Here is a 23172-nt window from a genome sequence, read left to right on the forward strand (position 1 = left end):
AGTAACAGTGAACAGCTCTTCCTTTCTTCCTTCAGCTAATGCTATCTTATCATTTCAAGTTTTTATGGATGATTTTAATGATATTGGTGATTTTTTAGGCTTGGTGATTGCCCTTGCTGTTTGCATGTATTGCTTAGCCTAGATAGCCCGTAGCAACTCTCTGATGGAAAACTGCTCTGAAAATAAGGTTAATTATTTTTAGATGAAACAAGAAAACCCCTCTGCTGTGATGCGACATTCACAGTGAGTGAACAGTGAGACTTTTTTTTTCTTTCCCTCCACCAGAGAACAACATGAAAGGGACATGACTGAGCAGTCTGATCTGGATAATGGAATTAGCATAAAAAGGTATGCGAGTGTGAGTATGATTCACCGGGACAGTCAGCACAGTCCTGAGAGGGGACACATTTCTTATCTCCATCTGAGAGTGCACAGTTATGCATGAGTTTTCTTTCTCTCGAGGCCTGCTAAGTGTCAAATGTTGGCAACGCATGTCATCAACTAATAAACGTGAGAACTCCCCTTACTCTTCGCAACCATATCCATGTGAACCAGCCCTATGTTATGCAACTCCGTAAGCATTTTAACAATAAGATAACAATAGGGTGAAGAAAAAACAGAAGCTGAGAGAAAAAAAAAAGGATTTGGGGTAAAGATTATGGACTTGGCAGAGTGTGTGGTGGAGGCTGTCAGATATGCCTTCCAGAAGCTAGGTGCTCATTAGCATACTTCACTCGTCTAAATATAGTCCTAATTCAATGCTGAAGGGCAAACAAACAAAACACAGCATGCGCGGGAAGCATATTACTGATTCTTCACCCTTGAAATATTTCATCATGACAACGACATGCACAATTTGTAAATATCATCAAAAGCCTGCCTCTGATGCTTGACACACAGTTTATGACCCTTTTGGAAACGTTTACTATGCTGCTTGTGACAGAGCACACTGCAAATGACTGCAGGCTGCAGTGATGCCAGGGGAATCTGTTAAAAGGTCACAGGCAAAACAACTAGCTTGGCTGGAGGGAGGACATGCAGTGACAAGGAAGCACGTGTTGAAGATGCATAAAGCTTCTGGGACTTCAAGAGTCTCTGAGATTCATCGGCTTAGTTTGCATAAAGGAACAATGATGTAGGGAGCGTTTCCCTCACTGGTGCACTCTTCAGTAGCCTGTTGTGAACACATATGAAACCGCAGCTATGTACATGTATATGCTTGACTTGATTATACTAGGACTCATAAAGGATGGCTGCGTTATGCATGAAGAGTTACAGTACAAAGAGGCTCACAGATGCATGTAAATGCCAGGACCCAAAGGAGACAATAGCCCTGGTTGAAAATGATTTAACTCAATACAATTCAACAGAGCATAGTTTAGTCACATCTATGAATATTTGATATTTCTCGCAAAACCCAAACAGCCCACAGAAGTTGAAGTGAGGCAATGTTCGTACTGTACAAGCAATGTGATCTGGCAGTGTGAGTAATAACTGAGCATGTCTTCTAAGAGGCAAGGATTTGGCTGGCGTTACGCTCACTCTATCAGCTGTTGGAGTGCTGCATTTTGTAACAAAGACTTTAAGCAAAAGTATTAACTAGGTGCTATTTTCGAGCTTGTGGAGAATATTAAAGTTGCTAAGAGGACATCATCAGAGGCACAGGAGAGCTCTTGTACAGCGATTTTATGCTGTATGGCAAAGCAAATAATTGTTTTCTGTTTTTTTGTTGATCTGTTGTTTTAGACCCTGTGACTTTGGGTATATACAAATTCTCAGTGGTCTCATGATACATTTTAAACAAGCTATTACCTGATTTTATTTATGTGGGTGTGGGTTTTGCAATGGCGCCCATGCTTGTGTGTGCACGCTGTGGTGATTATTTGCCCTTAAACAGGTTAGTCATCCACAGGTAAGTGAGAACCGGACAGCGCTCTTTCCTGTTCTAGTATTGTTTTAGTGCGTAGGAGGGAGAGAAGTCACGAGGATTACCTACTCAATGAGCAAGAGAGCTGGATGGAAAGAGAGAGGGATGGAGATGGAGAGAGAAATTAAAAGGTAAATATAGAGGGTACAAACTTATCTCTGCATGAGGTAATTTGGTTCCACACATTTGCATTTGACAGACAAAACCAATAAACTGCACAGGATGCAGTAAAATAGACAATTTCATTTATTTTGCAGTATTGGTTTACTTTGTACACAATGTCATACAATTATACAGTATCTCATGTGATTTCATGAGATACCCTTTCTGAAACTACAATGTCATATATTATCCTTACTGCAGGGAGTAATGGAAGCATGAATAGCCCTGCAATAAAGCAATTAGTATGGTATTCTTCATTGGAGTGGGTATTGATTCAGACACTTTTAGTTTCTGGTGTTACTAAATCAATAAACCTTTAAAGTGTCTAAAGGTATTTATCTGTCCTTATTGTCTGCTTTTTTTTTTTGCATCCACTCAACATACAGAAAATGTTGCATCTTTCCTGAATGGCAGACTATAAACCTCAGTGCCATCACGCAAAGCAGGATTTGCAGAGGCTTAAAATTCTGGTAAGAACAAAGTGCTTTGTGGTAACAGAGCTCCCAGACAAAGCTAGCCGTTGTCTTTATTTGGAGCCGTTGTGTGGAACTATTGATTTATCTCTATCATTGATGTGGGATCTCTCACAGACTTCTCTAAGTTTCTCCTACACATTCAAAGGCTCTCAAGTGGGCTTAAATCCACCACAAGTTCAAAAGCACTCTTCAGTTCCAGCCTCTTTTTTCCCTACACTTACCAGTGCAATATTTAAATAAGAGACAGAGAAAATGTTTCATGTTATAACTGGCTGTAAAATATTCCAGAAAGAGGGAAGTATTAAAACAATGACAAAAACTTCTGAAAGTATAAAAAGCTAAGCTAAATGTCATTTATTAGATTTTTTCTCTCTATAAATGTTAAAGCTATAAGGGGAAAAAAAATGCTCCTCCCAGTTATCTTCTAGATGCTACCCCAACCCCACCCCTGTTCTTCATCAAAACCTAGACTAATATTGTTTTTCTAATAAACTATAAGACAAGCAAAGAAAATACTAAAAAGCTAACAAACCTCAACCTTAATCTCTCAGTTTTCCCAAAAGAAGTATCACAACAACCAATGTTTGCTACATTGCTCTGTGCCATGATGATGAGTCAGTAAGGTTCTAAAGTGGTTGTGGATTATGAACTCCTCTCCCCACCTCATGCAGAAGCTCTAAATTCAGTTCATGTTTCACTGCAGTATTAATGTAGAAGTAATGGCTAACTATGATGCTAAAAGGTCAGTGTTAATTAATCCAACCCTGAATGCTCTGCTTGCACAGTTTTAAAAAAGGCCTAGGGTGACAGAATTGGCTCACAGAACATTAAGAATATTACAGGTCAAAAAGCTTCTGACATAAATGAAGCAAATCAAAGAATTTCCCTCAGTTATTTTTTAGGTGAGCTTTTTACATGGGAGACTGTTAGTAATAGTTTTATGTCTATCTCTCATCTGTATGCTAAATATGAAGCTACTGCTAGCAGCTGGATTGGCATAACTTAGCATAAACAGGTGGAAACAGCTATATCCTGGCCCCCGTTAAAAAAACATAGTTTGTTATCTTTACACATTGATTTTTGTATGAAATAAACAAAGAAGATGTTGATTTGAGAGCTTCAGCAGTGCTGGTAGGTATTGTTTTTAACCAGGACAGAGTCAGGCTAGATATTCCCCCGTTTCCAGTCTTTGTGCTAATAAGCTAGCCATCTGATTGCGCTGTAGCTTCATACGTATTTAACTTTCAGACATAAGAATGGTATCAATCTTATCATATAACTCTAGGCAAGAAAGAAAATTAAAGTATTTCACAAAATGTTGAGCTAATGTTTTTTACTTTGGCACTGAATTTACAGTTTACATTCTTAAATAGACTTGTTTTCACAGTGTTGCCTGCCTGTGCTCCTCAGCAGGTGATGCTCTGCCAGCTCAATTTGCCAGAGCCACTCTGCAGCCATAGAAATCCTCATCAAAGGCTGCCATCGTCCAAACACATCAAAGGGCAGACCTCTGTCTCCTGGCAGGGAAAAGGCAAAGGTTTCTCTCTCTGTATCTGTACATCTGTCTGGCTGCTCCATTCAAAACTCCAGAAAAATATCCTTTAACAAGTGCCTTTTATAAGGAACCAAACAGAATTGCCTGGCAGTGCGAGTGGTTTTCTCTTCTCATACTATCTGTGAAAGTTCTGAGTTCACACATGACAAGAAACGTGTGGTGAGGCTGTATGCAATGTTTCTGCTCTAGAAAACATGTGGATGGATGAGCAGCTCCAATATTGTTTTACCAGAATTTCATACATTTCCTTTAACACCCCCCCCCCCAAAATGAACTGCTTCAAACTGTTTAACTGACCTACTCCTAACAACATTTTCACCATGAACAAACAGCAGACTGAAATACGTCTCCTCAGAGCTTCTTGTGAGAGGTTCACTTGCTCTGTGTGAGACTGTATTATATAAGGTTTTGTAACATGTTCACTGCTGGATTCTGGAGGCTTACAGCTTTTGTTCCAACTATCAGTGCAGGGGAAGATTCCCAGGAAACCCACCAGCTCTTATGGATTTGGGACAGTGAGCTGCACGTGAAGATGCATATGCAAAAGCGGCTTCAGCTGCCAGGTATCTTAAGAGTGCACAAGAGGAGTTAAATTACAACCTTACCAAAAGAAAAACATTACATACATAAAGACATCTTCTACCATTGTGAGCTTTAAGGGAATGAAGACAAGGGAACAATTACAGTGCCATGTATGAGTTTATTTGAATGCTTAATAAGATATAATTGCAGCAGGGAGTCACAGTTGCTAAAGAGAGGACAATGGGGTTTGGGATCTTGCCTTTTCATCTTTGGATGTTGCTTGGGATGGTTGGGAAAAAACTGTGAGAAGTACTGTAAAATAACCCATGCACTGCATGTTTGTGTCTGTGTGTGTTTCCTCTTTGTGGGAGTTGTTTCACAGGGTCAGCTTGTTTGCAAGGGCAAAATAACGGGAGTCCGATAATGGTGCAAGAATATAAAGAGATCACACTATGTGTGTTGTACCGGAGAAAAATCCTCCCACTTGCCTTTTTTCCAAGAATTCTCTTTTTTGTGCAGGATGTTTTATTCTGACTACACAGTTGTTAATGGCCTATGTGCTTCCTTCTTCGTCACAAGCATGCATTATTTAACGGAGAAGGAAAGAGTATTAGCTAGCCATAGAAAGAGAAAGAACAATAGCTAGTTACTCTGTTGGTGTGGTGCCATTCATCAGCTTTAGCAATTTTATCTTTTTTGTTCTTTTCCTTTCATCATTTCCCCATTGTAAAAAGGGCACATTTAACTTGGCAAAAGCTTAAATGGATAGTTTTGTTGTGTGTTTGTGGGTGTTATTGTGTTTACGTGCGCCTGTTGGCTTTAGGTGGTGATGACTGATTATGTCTCGCCCCCCTATCTTTCTCTCCCACACACACACACACACACACACACTCACACACACACACACACACACACACACACACACACACACACACACACACACATGCTCACCCACATGCACCTGCTTTGGGTACCTATTTCAATGCACCATTCAATAGATGCATTATATTCATCATCGTACATTATTCAGATTTGAATCAGGGACTGTCAGCTTGCTGACGATCCAGCCTCCAAATTTAATAGCTTGGACAAGAATAGCCTTGACAGCACATTGCTATGATTCAGTGAATTTCTATGACATGCTGGCCATCAAATGTAACATCATGTTTCATTTTATTACTGGTTGTACTCGGTTGTAGGTGCTGGATAAATGTGATTGCCCCTGTGACTTCTGCAATGTTTTCTCTGAGGCTAGTTAATAGCTGTGGTGGCCTTAATCAGTCTGCCAGCTGTTTTCTGAGATTGTGTCTTCCCTTGTGTGTGTGCATGAGTAATTTCAATCTCCTAACACACAAAGCTGACTCAGCAATGCTGTTTAGGTCCAGCCACAATCATGCTAATCCACAAGTAAATACTTTTTAGCACAAGGATGATTTGGGCTACTACTGAGATCAATCCAGTCTTTGCTGCTGTATAACTTTAATGAATAAATTAAAATTTAGAAATGGAAAGGGAGCGACAAAAGTTCTTGATGTTATCCATTATATTTTTCCCCTAGCATGCATGAAGCAGTTTTTGCCTTGAGCTTTAGTGCAAGACAAGATTGTACTGCGCTGATAATTTAAAGGTTGCATAAGTCTCCTTTTCATGATTTGATATGCAACTAATCCAGTTTTCAGGTGTGTAAGACACAGTTAAATTTGTCATTTTGTCACACTATAGCGGATAGAGTGCAGTGTCACACATGCTAAAATAAGGTTGCCTACTTTTGAATCCTCAGTTGCAAAGTTTTGTGCAAAATTACTACTTACTCGCATGCACTCGCTCGTGAAGGCACCCATTATCTAACAGGAACATGTTGTTCTTTCGGCCATATTATGTTTATTCCCATGAGAACACACAGAAAACAGATGACATTCCAGCAATGAAAGATGATCTCTCTCTAATGACAAACGTATCGTTTAGCAAATGAAATACATAGTAAGATGCAAAAATATCACAGTGAAAATAAAAACATTAATTGGACAAGCATCAGTAAAAAAACAAAAAACTAACATTAAATTGGGGAGTATCAGGAATCTCATTTTTCTCTCAACAAATGATAATTGAATATTAATACATAATCTGATAATATTTTGTAGAAATCTCATAATTTGCATGCCTAGAAAATACCCTGTATTTCTTTACTGTATTAAACTTACTGAACAATGGGACGCATAGGGGTTGATTCATGCATGCAAGCTCTGACATGTGTCCTTTCAAAGAAAAGTACAAAAAATACTGTAGGCTATGGCCCTCACACGACAAGTGTCTGCTTCCAAAACAGTAGTCACAAGGGCTGTAAACTACATCAAGCAAAAGACCCAAGGGCGGTTCGTGGAACGGAGCCATGGTGCAGAGTGTGCCAAGTGTGTGTGGACAAAGAAGACTTCAAATTCAAAGGTGAAAGCCAAAGATGAAGTTCAGAGGAATTAATTACAAAGAAGGCAAATACCGCGGGTGATGGGCTGGTAGGATCTTAAACTCATGAGATTAGACAGAATACCTGATCCTATCATCAGTAGACTCAACTTTTGTGTAGCTGAAAAATACTAAGGTTGAATCTCTTTTAAATATTTAAAACCAAAACAAAACAAACATAAAAGGATACATTGAGTATTTCATTTTGCTTGTGGAGCATTTGAAATATTCATATGTGCGGTGTATAAAAATCAAGAACATTTCAAATTGCAGTTGAGTATAAATATTTCATAGGATATTTTAATCTACATTTGAATGTCACATTTAACTAGGACTGACATGCATCAGCCAGTAGCTGTGGCAATGTGTGTGGTTAGGTCAGTGTGGAGTCACCTCAAGGGAAATTGTGCTTTACGTACTAAGAAAAGGGCTTGGAAGTTTTAGTTCCTGCAGCGTAAGGGGGAATTAAATCTTTAAGCAGTCACAAAGTTTTCAAAATAGTCAGTCAGCAGCACAGCTTTTACCAGCAGTTGTCTCGTTCTTTTTGTTAATTTCAAACCCTGAACATGAGTATAAAATGAGGTACTAATTGGTTTCTTTTGGGTCAAAGCTCTCAGTGTGTTTGGAAGACAACCAGACACACACAGTGAGAGTATTGATGACAGTACAACCATGAGGATGGTGTGAACACGAAAACTAAACTGGATGGTGGTTGCCAGTATACGTTGCCTTTTATAGAACAATTTCCTACATCTTCTCTTGCCAAACTAGAATTCTTGTACCTTTCCTTTTAGGTGAATTGGATTTCTGACGCAGAATAAAAACAACACTAACAGAGAAAATAAATAAAAATCCCCACATTTAAAAAAATTTTTAAAAATCAATAACAAGGTTCCATTACCACGCAGAAGCTGCTGCCAGACACATTAGCGGAGTTATGAGACTGATGCTCTGATCAAATGAAGCTGAATCAACACACTCTAAAATGAGAATATTGGAGTATCCATAATAAACCTATGGTACTCTGTCATGGCTACCAGTTTCAGCTCAAGTTTACGTTATACAACTTGAGCTGTTATAGCAGTAAGTTGCCGTTACGATTATAAAAAGACAATCTGAGCCACCAACCTTTAAGTGTAGATATAGATACTGTACGTGTGTGTCTGTGTATGTTTACTTACGTGTCTACAAAACCAATCTATACTATATAGATTGACACTCTAGTAGAGGAGTATTGCATGAGTCGGGGGCTGGAGACGGATATCTTATATCTCCAAGCATTGCAATGGAACAAGCTGGCCATTGACTAAATGAAGCATTATATTGTCCTGTCCTCTTCTCCAGTCTCTCCTGTTTTTTAGCTGATGTGGCCATCAGTCACATCAGTCAGGCAGTCCATCAGCAAGGGGCTGCTCCTCCAAAGCAGCAGCTGAGCCGTTGGTCTCTCCTCTGTCACCCCCTGAATCTCTCTCCTCCTTGTCCTCATCCCGGCTGAGTGGGTCCAGTTTGGACAGACGATTTAGGGGGTCAAAAGTATGCATTTTGGGCTCAGGGCTCAGAAGCGAAAGCTGAGGCAATAGCGGCCCCTCCCGAAGCTTAGCAGCTAACTCCTTGGCGCTGCAGGTGGGGGTGTTGGTCTCGTAGACATCGTGGAAGTTGTTGTAGTCTACCTCGTAGAAGCCCTTCTCCAGAGAGAGAACAGGTGTGAAGCGATAACCCCAAAGCACCTCTGTGTCCAGGTAGGAACTCCGTGCCTGACATGTCATCCCTGTCACAGGTATGGATAGGTGTATGTGTCCATATGCACATGCACCCACACAACCATGCACACAAAATCAATATGAAGCATGCATACACATGGTATGAAAAAGAGGCAAGCACACACACAATCATATCAGACAGGTGAACAGACACACACACAGACACACAGATGAAAAGGGATATAAGGAGAAAGAGAGAATGCATCAGTACATTATTCATGGTTGTACAAAAACTGTTCACAGAAATGGCCTGCACAGTGTTTCCTCTAAACATTATGTTTGTGCAAGCAATAATGATGGAAAGGCCACTGATCTTAATAGAAAGGTTTAGTCTTTTGAGAAAGTAAAATAAATAGGCTGATAAAATACATGCCTTATTTACACACAACTGAAAGCTAAGAAAGTGTCAGTATTTATTTTCTGAGTGTCTTTTTGCCAATAAGCAAATCAGAAAAAAACGTTTGGTAGCCCATCCTTGCAACTGCGTTTGCTTTGGAAATGGAAAGGGAGAAAGGCTCCTGTGTTGGTAGTGTCAGATTTGAATTTTGACACATTGCACAGTCTATTTTTGGAGATGTGCTAGTTTGTAGGTTTCACACAGGTTAGACATTTTTAATCACAGCAGAAATAACAGGTGCAACAAATAACCATTAGTGATGACTCCTCTCCATTAAGTGTCCCAGTAAGCCTTTTCAGTGAGGCAGCACCCAGTCATTATTACTGTTATTAATTACATCTGTGCTTTTCCTGTAATGAATGCAGAATGCAGCAGAATGCTGCAGATAGTTACACCACGGACACGAACTACTTCTGTTCATACTACTTTCTGGAGTCAGCTTGGCAGATCGGTTGGTACCCTGGTAGTGTAGTGGGCGCGCGGTCAAAAAAAACGGGAGGCACAGAGCCTATGCGTCCACCCTATGCTGACTTCCGTGTACTCGCAGAAAGTATAACACTTGCTTTAGGTTTAATGGTAACAAGAGGTACCCTCATTAGCGGTTATCAAGCTAGCTAGTGTTCTCTCTTGTGGATTCAACTTTAGCATAAATAACATGTAAAATAAATAGTTCTAAAAACATCTGCATGCTGCTCTTTAATGCCTGCTTGAATTTTGAATAAGAAGGAAGAAATGGAGACAGCTAACTGTGTGTCACGAAACCAGCATCCAACTTCTCACCTAGAAGCTTCATTCAAACACTTAAATTTTCAAGAAAATATATGACCATTATTTTCCATTTCTCGCTCACTGCTTTCTGCTTTCACAAGATTATCACTAGTTCACACAACTGAATCGTTTTTGGCTAATTAGACTTCTAGCTACCTTAAAGTAAACACAAGCTAACCACAACTTCTTACAGCCACCTTTTTCTTGCCAACAGGGGAGTGTATAATACTCAAAAGACAGAGATTTTGGAGTATCACTTTAAACTAGAAACATCTGACTCCCCACAGATCACCCAGCTGTGCAGTTACATAATGCTTCATCTCTTTGGAAATACATAACATCACTAATAACATCAAGCGTGTGCTCTAAAATAGATGTAGATGCCAAACTGATATGGTGTCTAATGTCACGGTGAGAGGAGGGGCTTTTGCACCTTTTCTTCAGCTTTCCCTCTGGATATGAGTGGCCTAGTTTCCACATTTAACTTGAAATGTTTGTTATTTTTGTGACTAGATAATCAAAGACAATATAGCATCTTCAGACACTATGAGAAGGATTTTCTATAGTGTCTGTCTATTAATGGAGATGGCATATTGTTTGATGTGTTGGCTTTAAATTCATAGTTTAAATTCAACACTTTGCAGTCCAGTTCAGTAAATTGGCTATATGTAGTCTTTTTAATGAAATCACTTATCAGTTAATCTCTTTTTTTTTTTACCTATTTGTGAGACAGGTTGTAACCTCACATAAAAATGAACCTCGCATAAAAATGCTTTCTCTGTCCCTTGAACGGTTAGTAAGCTGTATCCTATGTGAAGAAATCAGGTCAGACTTTCTGCATTTGCACTCCCAAGCCTCTTGCCAACTTATTATCTACTGAACTGTACACACAGCGACACCGCAGCTAACATCATGTCCATTAACACCACAAAACGACTGACTGCCAGCACAACACAAACTCCACACAAGAATAAATAACAACAAAAAAGTTTTATGTGCTGAACCCATCAAGCCAAATGAGAAACAGACTGACGTTAGGCAAAAACAGTCAGATATTTCTGCTTTGTTTTGGATATAAAAACCGACTCAGAGTTGGCATTCATCCCATTGGATAGGTAAACTAACGTTACTGCAAAGCATGTGGAATATATTGTGATTTTGTGTGTTAGTTGCCTGAAGTTAGATAACGTTAGCTGTCAATCTAGCGCCCACCAGTTGCTAACGTTATGCATTGCAAAATCTTACTATCCTATCTCTTTACCACCAGTATTATGTCAAAGTGTGGATTTTAGCCTGCAAGAAACGTTACAAAGCAAATTCCGAGCAATTTGTTTTCTTTGCCGAAAGTGATGCAAGACAGGGGAAGCCAGCAACATTAGCATGGGTCAGGAGTTGTTTGTTTCGTAACGTTAAACTTAGATTTATTGTCATTTTACCGATTCTCAGGTACATAGATTCTTTGCCGATCTCCAGCACTGTACCACATAATATACAATGATGCAACATCTTCACTAGTCTCAGTTGCTATAACTTCTGTGACCCACATAATATACAAGAATGCAACATAACAGTGCAGGACGACACCAAAAAGTGGAAGACCCATCCAGTAAGTGTTACAGTAATTCAAATTCAAATTTGCTTTATTGGCATGAATGTATAACAACAATATTGCCAAAGCAATATACACTAGCTAGGGTAGTTCTCTTGGCAGGGAGTCAAGTTGAAACAACGGCAGCATCAGCTCAAGAAACCCCCCCGCGTCCCCTTTGGAATGAAAGTGAATGCAAAAGTACCGCCAATGACGAGACTGCGAGAAATCAAATACTTGTCTGGAAAGTTTCAGTGGAAGTGAAGCCAAACTGCACAATTTGTCGGCCAGTGTTCTGTGTGGTGTACAGTGGCCTGTCAGAATTGTGACAGCATGTCGAGGCAGTGTAATGACTTAATAAAACATACACATTTTCTGATTGATTATCTGGATTTTATATGCTGGCTTTTTTTAAAAGAAATATTGTTACAATGTAAAGGAATCACATCCCTACATTATGGTATGATTTGTTTTTTAAGGTTGAGGTATACATATAGTGCCTATGTGAAGAATATAAACAACAATGTGTTATGCTTAACCAATCTATAGAATTGCATCCTTCAATACTAAAATTAACAATAGGCTAAATAAAAATTGATAAAATTAAAACATAAATATATATGTTAAATGTTTTTAGATGGGTTATTTATGTGTGGTGCCATTGTTTGGATGGTTTTACTGCAAACAATGACAAATATTTTAGCCAAAATCTGTGTTCACACCCCCCTTTACATTTACTCAAGTTCATTAGCAACTTCTCACAATGTCCATCATCAGCCACATCATAAGCATTGCAGCATCCACTGGTTAGGTGGAATGGATATTTTCCAGAATGACCAACAAGGTGACAGCAAAACCAGGTGCTCTGTGGAGCTCATTAGGAGTGAGCTCTTCATCACTCTCAACTTTGAACAGTGGTGTTGATTGTTTTACTGTAGCTGTTTGAAAGACAAACAGCTACTCAGTGCTGCAGGAGTAGTGTACGTCTGACAGGAAAACACTTCACAAATGAAGTAGGCCTAACATGCTCCAATACTGCAGACAAGGCACTACCTCTGGTCCACTGATGTTCATGGAAAATCCAAAAGTCTTTTCAATCAAATGGTATCAAAGCCTATTTATAGTTAATAAGTTATGGATATGTTGATTGAATAAGTTAATAAAATACAGTTCACATCTTAAAAGTTCCAAGTTCCTGTCTGTTTTTTTTTTTTTTATGTCTCACTGTCATTGTTGGCCTATGTTTATCATTGTCATAGCTGTGCTCAGCAATGACAATATGACCACTAGTCTGTTGAGTTGTGATAGAGAGAGACTGAGTGCATCTGTTCACACTGATTGCAATAGCAGATTATATATGTCCAATGGTATCAATCTTAAGACTTTCTTGAGAACATGTTTTAAGTTATGATATGCCACCTCAGGCCTGTGGGGCCCAGCAACCACAGGGTGGTGGTCTGTAGCTCAAGAGCGGAGCGTACAACACATAGGGTGAAAAAAGGAGCTGCAGCAATGTGCAGTATGAGAAAAATATGGTGTTTTTTGAAATTTAAACAATGTAAACCTGTTTTGATACAACCCCTAATTAAGATTTTGAACCTGAAAATGAGCATAATACCACCTCTTTAAAAGCAGCACATTTGTGTCTAGGAGAAAAGAAGGAAACAATTGAGATCTCATTTTGGAGTTTGCTTTCCTATGGGTAGATGTTGTACTAACAGGGTGACCGAGACCCTTAACAGAAACTGCTACAGTATTTTGCTGATGCATCTGCATCTGTGTAGTGTAAATTTCAATAGCAGTTATTTCCTGAGGGATTAGATGAAAATGAACAGCCTGTTCAAGTGACTGAACCAGTTCATGTCATCAACTGTTATGTCTGGATCCTCCAGGCTACTTGTAGTTGAAGACACACTAAATTTTGGAATGGTAATGTGTCCCTTTTTCCTGCTCTAAGCTCCTGGCTCCAGAACAGTGAAGTGAGTTTTTCCTCTTGCATCTTTGGAAAAAAACTAACAGTTTTTTCTGTTTTATACATTTGGTTGAAAAAGTCTGCTACAGGGTGCTGCGTGCGTAGGAGACATTTGTGATGTGTTCATGTGCTTCAAGACTTGACAGTTGGCAGATGAGCAGCAGCCATTGTGATAAAATAGGTTACAGAATTCACATTATTTTCTTTTCATGACAACCATGCGTGCTCATGTGATTGTTGGGTTTTGTTTTCTGAAAACATGGCTTTTGAATGCGCTGATCTTTGGCAGCTGACCCTTCTTCACACAAGCACATAAACACACCAAACTGCCATGCAGACACTTTTAAAATTTTCATTATTTAAACTTTGTAATAAGACTCAGCTCTTAGTTTCACCTAAGTAATTTCTTTCATAATAATTGCTGACTTCTATAACATCACTATGTTCAACTGCATTTTTTTTCACCAGACTATCGGAGAAATAGCAACAAAGAATAAGCTGACATGGGTGTCTTGAAAGGGATGATTTGAATTTGGTAGCTTCTTACATTACAAAAGCTGTAGCTGGGGATTTCCACAGCATGTAAACACACACACAGCAACAATAAACAATCACAGCAGCCAGAACATATTTCAACTCAAATGTAGTAAACTGGATAAAGCATACAAAAGCACCAACAGGATCTCTGAATATAAATGATGCACAACTGAACAAGTGGAAACAATGAACTTACCACTCTGTAACCAACAGACCTTTCTCACAACAGATGCTTGCATTTCATTTATTAACTAGCTTTAATGACTGCTTTCCATTTGGGTGGGTCAGCTTACTGGCAGACCAATTCTGAAATTTGGAATTACTGTTATTAGTTACACCTTTGCTTTACTAGGGTGACCATACGTTCTCTTTGTCCCAGACATTTTTGGGACCTAAAAAATGTGTCCGGCCAGGATTTCTAAATCGGCTAAAATGTCCGGGATTTGGCTTTTGCTTTCTACAGTCTGCATTCATTGTTTGTGTTTTGCATTGCTTTGAAGGCCTACTACTCACAAGCTGCCTGTAGTTTTTTTCCCTGATCCACTGGCGGAGACGGAGTCTGAAGTAGATCAAGTTTTATTAATCCAAGCGTGTGCAAGTTGTCCATCAATATCAATTTCCGTAAACCTTATTTAAAGGTTGACGTGGTGCTACAGCAAACCTACAAATGTTGAACTCTTCCTGCATGAATGGTTTGGATTATTGACAAGTTAGCACTTAGTATTTACAAATTAGAGTATTTAAGTATTTAATGAATGAGAACAACAAACCATAATGAAACTGCTGTACCTGGAATTAATATTATACTAGTGGTAAGCTATATAGGATAGCCTACTAATATCTGAAGTAGAATGCATCACCTGCAAAGCTGGTATTACGTGTCACTGTCAAAAAGAGGTGCTAGCAATCTAGAAGCCCACATGTAGGACCTATTAAAGTCCCATACACATTGCCACCAATTACTTGAATCCCCCGCAGCTTCGACCGTCCTTGAAAACCAAAATATGGTCACCCTAGCTTTACCCATGTTGATAGGACAGAATGTCAGAACTTTATTGCAGGTGTGGCTGCTGCAATCACATGGTGCTGCTGCACCTTCTCATGAAGTACTTCATAATGGCCTACACCCCAACATCCAGCCCCTGGGGGAAAGTTTGTTGTCATTTCCCAATCAACACATTCTCACTCCCAGCTTGTCACATATGGATGCCTGGTCCAAGCCCCTGGGCATCACTTTTGAACGCCCCGTGTACACTTTTGTGTTGTTTTTGGACGTGTAGGATGTGTCAAGTTGGCATTAACAAATATGCAAAAATAAAACAAGTGGTTAACATTGTGAAACATCACAATTTGGTTAGATTTAGGCACCAAAACGACTTGGTACAGAACAGATTGTCGAAATCTCTGCTGAATTCAGTTTGATATATCCTTGCATGCAGTTACATGGTCCGGAGCCTATATGTCAAATATAATCTCGGTACATATTTTGCATTCATTTAATATTCTGTTCCTGGTAAGCAGGTATAACTGTTCATTTGTTCTAGATCATACATGTGGATTAAAAAGACAAATTTATTTATAGAAAGAAACTTAGCAATTTGATATATTTGATATTTTGAGGTATGACAAGGTCTTCTTCATGTGTTCTTTGCCCTTATGTTTTGTGGTGACTTAGATTTCCCCTCAAGGCTTTCTGTATGTGATCCCGTGTCCTGTGCTGACTAAGCAAAACTGAACAGCTTGGCACATAACCTGCATTTGGCACGTGTTCCTGTACAACTGAAACTTAAATTTTAATAATTCAGTTACCTGAAACCAAGATGCTGAGGGCTTGTCTCGTGGCAAGTGTTTTTCGTGGTTTTGGTTAGGAACAACCCTCCTGCCCCAACTACAAGGACACCCTTTGTGGACAGAGCACACAGTGACACTAAAAAAAATCAGTATTCAGCTGAAAATATGCTACTAAGAACCACGTTTGTATGCTTTGCAGGCCTAATTTGTGAATTCTGAAACTCAAACATTCAAACAGCAGCTTAGCTACCATATACAGACAAAGAAAAAATACTGCAGCCTGTGCATTCAGACCAAATTTAATCCTCACAACGCTTTCCTCACAGGGGTTTTATTGCTGGACTCCTGCCAAGTATTCACACACAATGCGATAATGCGAATAAACACAACCCGTGATTACTATAACTGTATTAACCCAAAGTAAACATTTTGCTGTGATTTAATTGCAATAAACGAATCAAACTGATGCTGAAATAACTACAACATGATGCCAATTTGTTAAACATATGAATTCATGCTGAAGTCAGGTCTGTCAACAAGACAGTGGAACAACAACTTTTAATCTCAACACTGATAGGCTATCGCAACACAGCGTCATGATACTTTCTCACTCGAGTTAAAAATGTTCAACTCCCCTATGCGCCGCCCGACAGGAATTCACGGCTCTCCGTGTCTTTTCGTTGACTTTGTATGTAATCGCGCCACCTCAAATACTTCCTTTGCTTTTGGTCTGAAAGCAACATAACACTCATTGCCTGGACGTATCAAAATTGCAAAAGTTGTTTCCTTTCCTTGCCAGTAGGTGGTGTATGTTAGAATCGAACTGCGGGACCAGAACTGGAGGATTGGAACTTCTGGAAATCTGGCTCGCTAATGACATTGTCTTGGTGTGGTTGTGATTACTTTGCATCACTCAACAGTGTGTTCATATTTTGGAAAACTTTAAAAACAAAAATAATTAGTGACAGATTATTATAAATTACAATGGACTGGTTGGCTGAAATTTTATTCAACTCTAATTGAAAAGACTGTTTGCGCTACATGCATACTGGCAAGTAAGCTTTCCGGTTGTCCCAGATACAGTATAGCGGTACCTACTTTTCTCATTAGACAAACCACTACTAGTATCCGTTTAGAAAACTTACTTTTGGGCACTGCTACAGGTGTCTGTTTTCGTGAATTTTCCTGGAAAGTGTAAAACAAAAAACAAGACTGCAAACACTCTTGTTTACACAGCAACAATATTGATGCAAGCTGCTTTCTGGATTCGGAGAAATGGCATGAAGCAGGCCATATTTTACATGTGAATAGTTTACAGTAAAATAAAAAAAACAGCCTTAAACCTCCTATCTTGAGAGACACTATCAATAATGAAAACAAGGTTTGTTGTCGGCATCACTGACGCACATGACTAGGCCGCCGGCACAGCAGAGCATTGACCTGAATCGTTACAATAAACTGCAGCATAATCACTTTTTTTTCAGAGCAAAATATTAGTCAGCTAATTGCATTGAAAAACTTCTTTAGGCAATTAGTTAAGTTGGTGGTTTATCATCGAAAGTAATAGTAATAAACGATTAGATATGAAAAATATACAGACAAGGTACACCGTGAGTCTGGGGAATCCCTCAGCAATTTGTAAACTGCGGTGATAACAAAGAATTCAGAGGCCTTGCATTAGCAAAGATGATGGTACTGGGAACGACATGTCTGTCAGTTATTTGAATCAGTAATTTTAGACATATACATCTACTTTTTTCAGAAATGTAAACATATATATATATATATATATATATATATATATATTTCATTAAGTGTACTGTATGTTATTTCTACATATTTTCATTAGTCCATTTAAGATGTGTCATCAAGTAGTAGGACAGAATGTTGTGGAACTGCCTTAGAATCAAATGTTGTTAGTGATTTCCAGAGCCTGACTCACAGTCATGCTTAAAACCACAGGCTGGATATCAACAGAGAAAACAAATGATGGCACAAGAGAAGCCACCACCACCACCTTATCTGTCACTTCCAAACACTGTGACAGTATCCAACTTGTGATGTGGTACATATTTTGTTTAATAGAGAGTTTTTACTCTATACTATATATCACCTGTGTAATTCATTAACATCATAGGATGCTGATTTTATGAGACCATTACTTGCTTGATATGGGCCATAAATGTAGAAAAATGTAAAATATGTTTGTACTGTATCTCCCCCTGGCATTACTCCTGGAATTTTAAGAATATTAATATGTTTTCCCTTCCAGATCAGATACAAATTATATTTTTGCATACCACAGCACTGGCCATCCATTCACTGATACATAACTAAACTGACAGTAGATTCATCACATTTAAAACAGCAACTGAGGGTGCTTATTCAGCTGTGAATTCTAATGTTAGTGACTTGAAGACCTTAAACCTCAATTAAAAATACATGATTATTATCAATCATTTTATCAGTACTTTTTTACAGGCTTTAATCAAACTTTTTTGTTACCATCTTGACTTCACCATGTGGGTCAATTAAAAGACTGTATTATTACACAAAAATTATGTATTTCGTTCGCTGATGACAAAATTTAAGTGCAAGTGTTATGATGGCAAAAACTGAAATAAACAATGAAAATACTGTAACTTGAACTATCCTTTAATTCCCCAGGTCATGCTTTGTGGTTTAACGTCTCTAATTAAGGTTAACAGGGGAAGGAAGTAGGGGGAGGGCTACTGGATGGTCATAATGGTCCATTGCCTAGCGGTCAAGGGCGGTGACGACATAACCCCTGGATGATGCCATGGTCTCTTCCGGTGAAGCGAAAGGTGATTTATTGCCTGAGTCAAGTATCCAGCAGCGTGAGCAGGAAGCATGATGACTACTGGTGCTTTGGAGGAGAAAAATATTAAATAAATAATAAAATCAAAAATGAACTAGAGCAGAAATGTTCCAATGCATGCAAAGCCATGCCTGACCGCACTACGGAGCTCGATGGTTCTTGCGAGTTATTTAAAATACAATTGTTTGCACGAGACTAAACACTCCTAATCAACCACTGTGTTTCATTTACTGATGCAAAGGATGATAATAACCGATGAAGTAATTTAGTAACATGTATAATGCATTGTATTTAAATTGAGTGGATTATAATTAGTCTTTGAACAAAGGTCAATAGATAATGCAGCTTAGGCATATAAACAATACCTGATTTAGCCAATACCCCACAGAAAAAATGTTAGAACAGCAAATTAACAGCTAGCTGTGGGCCATCATGCTCTAAATGTTTCTGTATTCATCACATATAATTATGAATGACAGGCGGATTGATACATACAAAGCTTTTAAAATTGACAAAACACTATAATTGAAAATGATGATGATGAATTGTACGGTACATAGACATCATAATTTACTGTTCTTATTTTGATTTTTGAGTTACAGTCTTGTGCTGGAAAATAGGAGCTATGGGCAACTTTACAAAAACACCTGGTCACGTCTGCCTCATAAATGTAACCGGGCTGGAGCACTTTTCAGGACAGCTTGGCCTTTACCCAAAACACAGACCAGCAGTGTGGGTAGCTACACTTCATTCATTTTGAAATAAACAATATCAAAGATATAACCTTGAAGTAGCAACAGTGGAAATGCGGGCTGCACTGAGAACAGAGAACACGTGAGGCGACTGTAGCATGATCATCTTTCACTCGTCTGCTTCAGCTGAAGTAACAAATACTTTGAAACGTGATTTATGAAGACAGAATTGCAGTTGAAGGATTAATGAAATAAACAGTTTCACCTTCCTCAAAAAATATTTGTCAGCTGTTATGAAATCATGGAAATAATAAAATCCTCATTAATTATTCATTATCTGTTAATATTATTCTCTCTATCTTTTCATCCATTTATCCATTTTCCCATCACTCCCACTCAGCTCACTTCCTGCATCCAACATTTCATCAATCTCTGTCTCTTTCTACCCATCAGCCATATGTCCTCCCATAGCGCCTTTCTCCCATACTTTACCCCTTCCCTTAATCATCTCCCCCGCCCTTCATACCTGTGGCCTCCACCATGCCCTCAAGGATAACTACGATCTCGAACTCCTCCTTCTCCATTTGCGCCATTGTCATCTCCCAGAAGGGGCTCTTCTCATTGATCTCGTGAGAGATGATAAGCGGTGACACCAGGAACAGCCGGTCGTCTCCTGTGTCAAAGCCGATGTTGATGTCAGTCTGGTTGAGTGGGATGAACTCCCCCTCCTTGGTCTGCTGCGAGCGGATCAGCTTCGCTCGGATCGATGCCTCCACGATGTGAGAGTTCCTCAGGTCCCCCACCCGAAACATCAGGCACATCTTGTTGTCTCGCACTGATATGACAGCATTGTGCGAGAACATGAGGGTCTCGGCGCGGTTCTTTGGCTGTGAGATCTTCACAAACATGCAGCCCACCATCATGGCGTTAACAATAGAACCCAAGATGGCCTGCACCAAAAGCAGTATGATACCTTCAGGGCACTTTTCTGTGATTACACGATAACCATACCCTATGGTGGTCTCTGTTTCAATGGAGAAGAGGAAGGCTGAGACGAAACTGTTGAGGTTCTCCACACATGGGGTCCAGCCCTCCTCATCAGCATGCACCAGATCCCCACGGATTAGCGCTATCAGCCACCACAGAAAGCCAAAGAAAAGCCAGTTGACTACATAGACTAAGGTGAAAATGAAGAGACTAAGACGCCAGCGTAGGTCCACCAGCGTAGTGAACAAGTCACTGAGGTAACGGTAGGTCTCTTGCACATTTCCGTGATGAACGTTGCACTTGCCATCCTTTTGCACATATCGCTGACGTGGCTTCTTCGCCGGGTCAGAAATCAAGTGGGTACGCTCTGTCGAGATCTGAGCCTCCCGCAAGTGTTTAGGAAGCTTCTTCACCTATGTGGACGAGAAACGATAAAGACAGAGAGAGGCAAAGTAAGGGGATGATGGAGAGTGAAAGAAAGCAAGCAAGCAAAGACAGACATAAAGAGGGAGAGAGAACAATAGCAATTTAAGTTTTTATCCATATGGGTATACTTTACAGAGCCACAGTGATTTCTTTTCATTAAAATTTTCTCTAAAGCTTTGACTTTGCACTGGTTGCTGAAGGTGTTAACCTTTTTAATTTGATTTTCTCTCAGTCTCTGTAAAAGAAACAATCACACCGCTCTGTGCTGCTGGCGGGGAGGCAAATAAAATTAAGAGCCGTTATGAAGTCACTCCTCTGTGCTACTCCACAATGACATTGTAGATGTCAGTGCATGCATCTATATACAGGGAGAAAGACAAAGTAAGGACACAACAATAACACAAGGACGCCCAGGTCTTTGTCTATGTTGGCCCAGCTCCAGCGAGGCGATCTGGCCCCACAGCTGTGCCCTGCCTCCCTCCCTGTCCCCTGTGTTCCCTCCCCTCACACCCTCTGGGGCATTGGCAGGCCCGAATAGGAACATATCCTCCATCCTTCCCCAGTAGACCCTTATGGCATCCTTAAAAAGACTGGCATATGCCTGGGTACACATATTGCACTTATCTAGAAACCGGCTTTAATGCACAATGCAAGATTCTAATATTGTATGTTTTAAAACATTTATAAGTTATAAAAACCAATGACTGCCACAGACACATGCATACATACAGACAGAAAGACACAAACACACACACACACACACACACACACACACACACACACACACACACACACACACACACAGGAGGACAGAGTTGCAAGGCACCTTTCAAACAGACCAAGGACACGTTGGCAGCACACTGACACTTCCAATCTGAGCTGATAATTGAAATGCATTGTGTAGAAGCAAGCTCCTGTGTCCTCTGAATCTCTCTTTGCTAATCAGACACCTGTGATCCAGCTCTCTCTAGAGTCATGCTCACAACGCCAGGAAAGTTACATCCTATTGTGGTTACACTGGCTGCTTCTCTGCTCTATCAGAAAGACGATCGCTCTTGCTGTTCAGCCGGGGAAGGGCATAATCTAAGGCACTACAATATCCTTGCAGTGCCTTCGATTTTAGAGCCTGGATAATAAAATCTGTTTAAACCTGATTTCAGGATGTTTTCCTTGAGCTGTTAGGTGCCGTTTCACTGCTGGCCTGTGTGCATGGCATGCACATTTGGTCAGGCCTGCATGTACAGTATTAGGTTTTCAGATATTGATTCGAAGTGATCCCTGTTAAATGAACGTTGACAGAGAAGAATTGAAAGACAATTCTTATTGACTGGCATCACAATTAGTGGTTTGATGACAATGCATTCACTAAATGTCAATGGGCTCCCTTATTACGAACTGCACTCAGGGATAATGGATCAAATATAGAATCTGAATACAGTCTTTTCTTAGAGGGAAACCTTTTAAATTGTCGATAATCACTACTTTTACACTACACTGCTTTTAAATGAAAGGCAGCCGAAGATATACCCACTTATTTCCACACTTTGGGCTGGGGTTAATTGAGTGATAGATGAAGCTGTCACAAACAGTGCCATCCAATCTTTGGCATTTGTAGTCAATACAGTCTGTGGGGGTGATGGTCAATAAACAAATTCATTAGTTCTATCTGTGTGACAGTAGTAAACGGTGGGTGTTTTCTCTCATTGAGCCATTCTGGACGTGCATGGATAGACAGCATAGGTTCCAATTGGCTGGGGAATCAAGACACGACCAGTGCAACCCCACCATCCATTTTTGGGAGTGAGTGGGGAGTCTTTTCTTATATCTCTAGCCCCATTGCCAAGTTAACTGAATTTATCTTTAAATTTATCTAAAGAATTAGGTTTGGTTACACTTTGCGGTGCTTGATCTTTAATCGATGAATACATGAGATCTACTGTTTATCTAACAGCCTTTTTATCCTCCTCATTCCCACCACGCTTTAAATCCATCAGTCTGACTTTCTTTCTCACACACATAGCTTTTTCCCTACTAATCATTGCCATCTCTCCATATCTTTCCCATCTCTTTTTCTTCCTCTGCTGTCTCAATGAGCCTCCATCACCATGTCACATTTCTCTCACATAATCTCTCAGGTCTCCTTTCCCAGCTGTGGAAAGATCATAGTGATCAGTGCAGTGTTTGACCAGTAGTGGCTGTGCAGTTTACCTGTGCAGGTGTGACTCCTATCTCCATATTATGGTCCATGAGGATTCGAGAATCTCCTGCCATCCTCAGCTGAAGCTCAACACCTGTAAGCCATAAGGAAGTAAA

General features: G+C 39.7%; 1 protein-coding gene across 3 annotated transcripts in view; it reads right to left on the reverse strand.

The window, feature by feature from the left end:
* Positions 1–4800: 4800 nt before the first annotated feature.
* The window catches only part of kcnj5 (potassium inwardly rectifying channel subfamily J member 5), a 33733-nt gene continuing 15361 nt past the window's right edge, over positions 4801–23172 (reverse strand). For 2 of the 3 annotated variants that reach the window (XM_046073535.1, XM_046073534.1), the window contains exons 2-4: positions 23068–23150; positions 19973–20846; positions 4801–8870 (exon numbers count right to left, since the gene is read on the reverse strand). In XM_046073535.1, coding sequence (XP_045929491.1) covers positions 8485–8870; positions 19973–20846; positions 23068–23130 — 1323 coding nt within the window. In that variant the 5' untranslated portion in view covers positions 23131–23150 and the 3' untranslated portion in view covers positions 4801–8484. Of the gene's footprint in view, positions 8871–17994; positions 18803–19972; positions 20847–23067; positions 23151–23172 lie in introns of those variants that run through there. The other variant, XM_046073536.1, reaches the window with a different exon arrangement.

Source organism: Micropterus dolomieu, linkage group LG17 (genome assembly GCF_021292245.1).
Source record: "Micropterus dolomieu isolate WLL.071019.BEF.003 ecotype Adirondacks linkage group LG17, ASM2129224v1, whole genome shotgun sequence".
Classification (NCBI taxonomy): Eukaryota; Metazoa; Chordata; class Actinopteri; order Centrarchiformes; family Centrarchidae; genus Micropterus; species Micropterus dolomieu.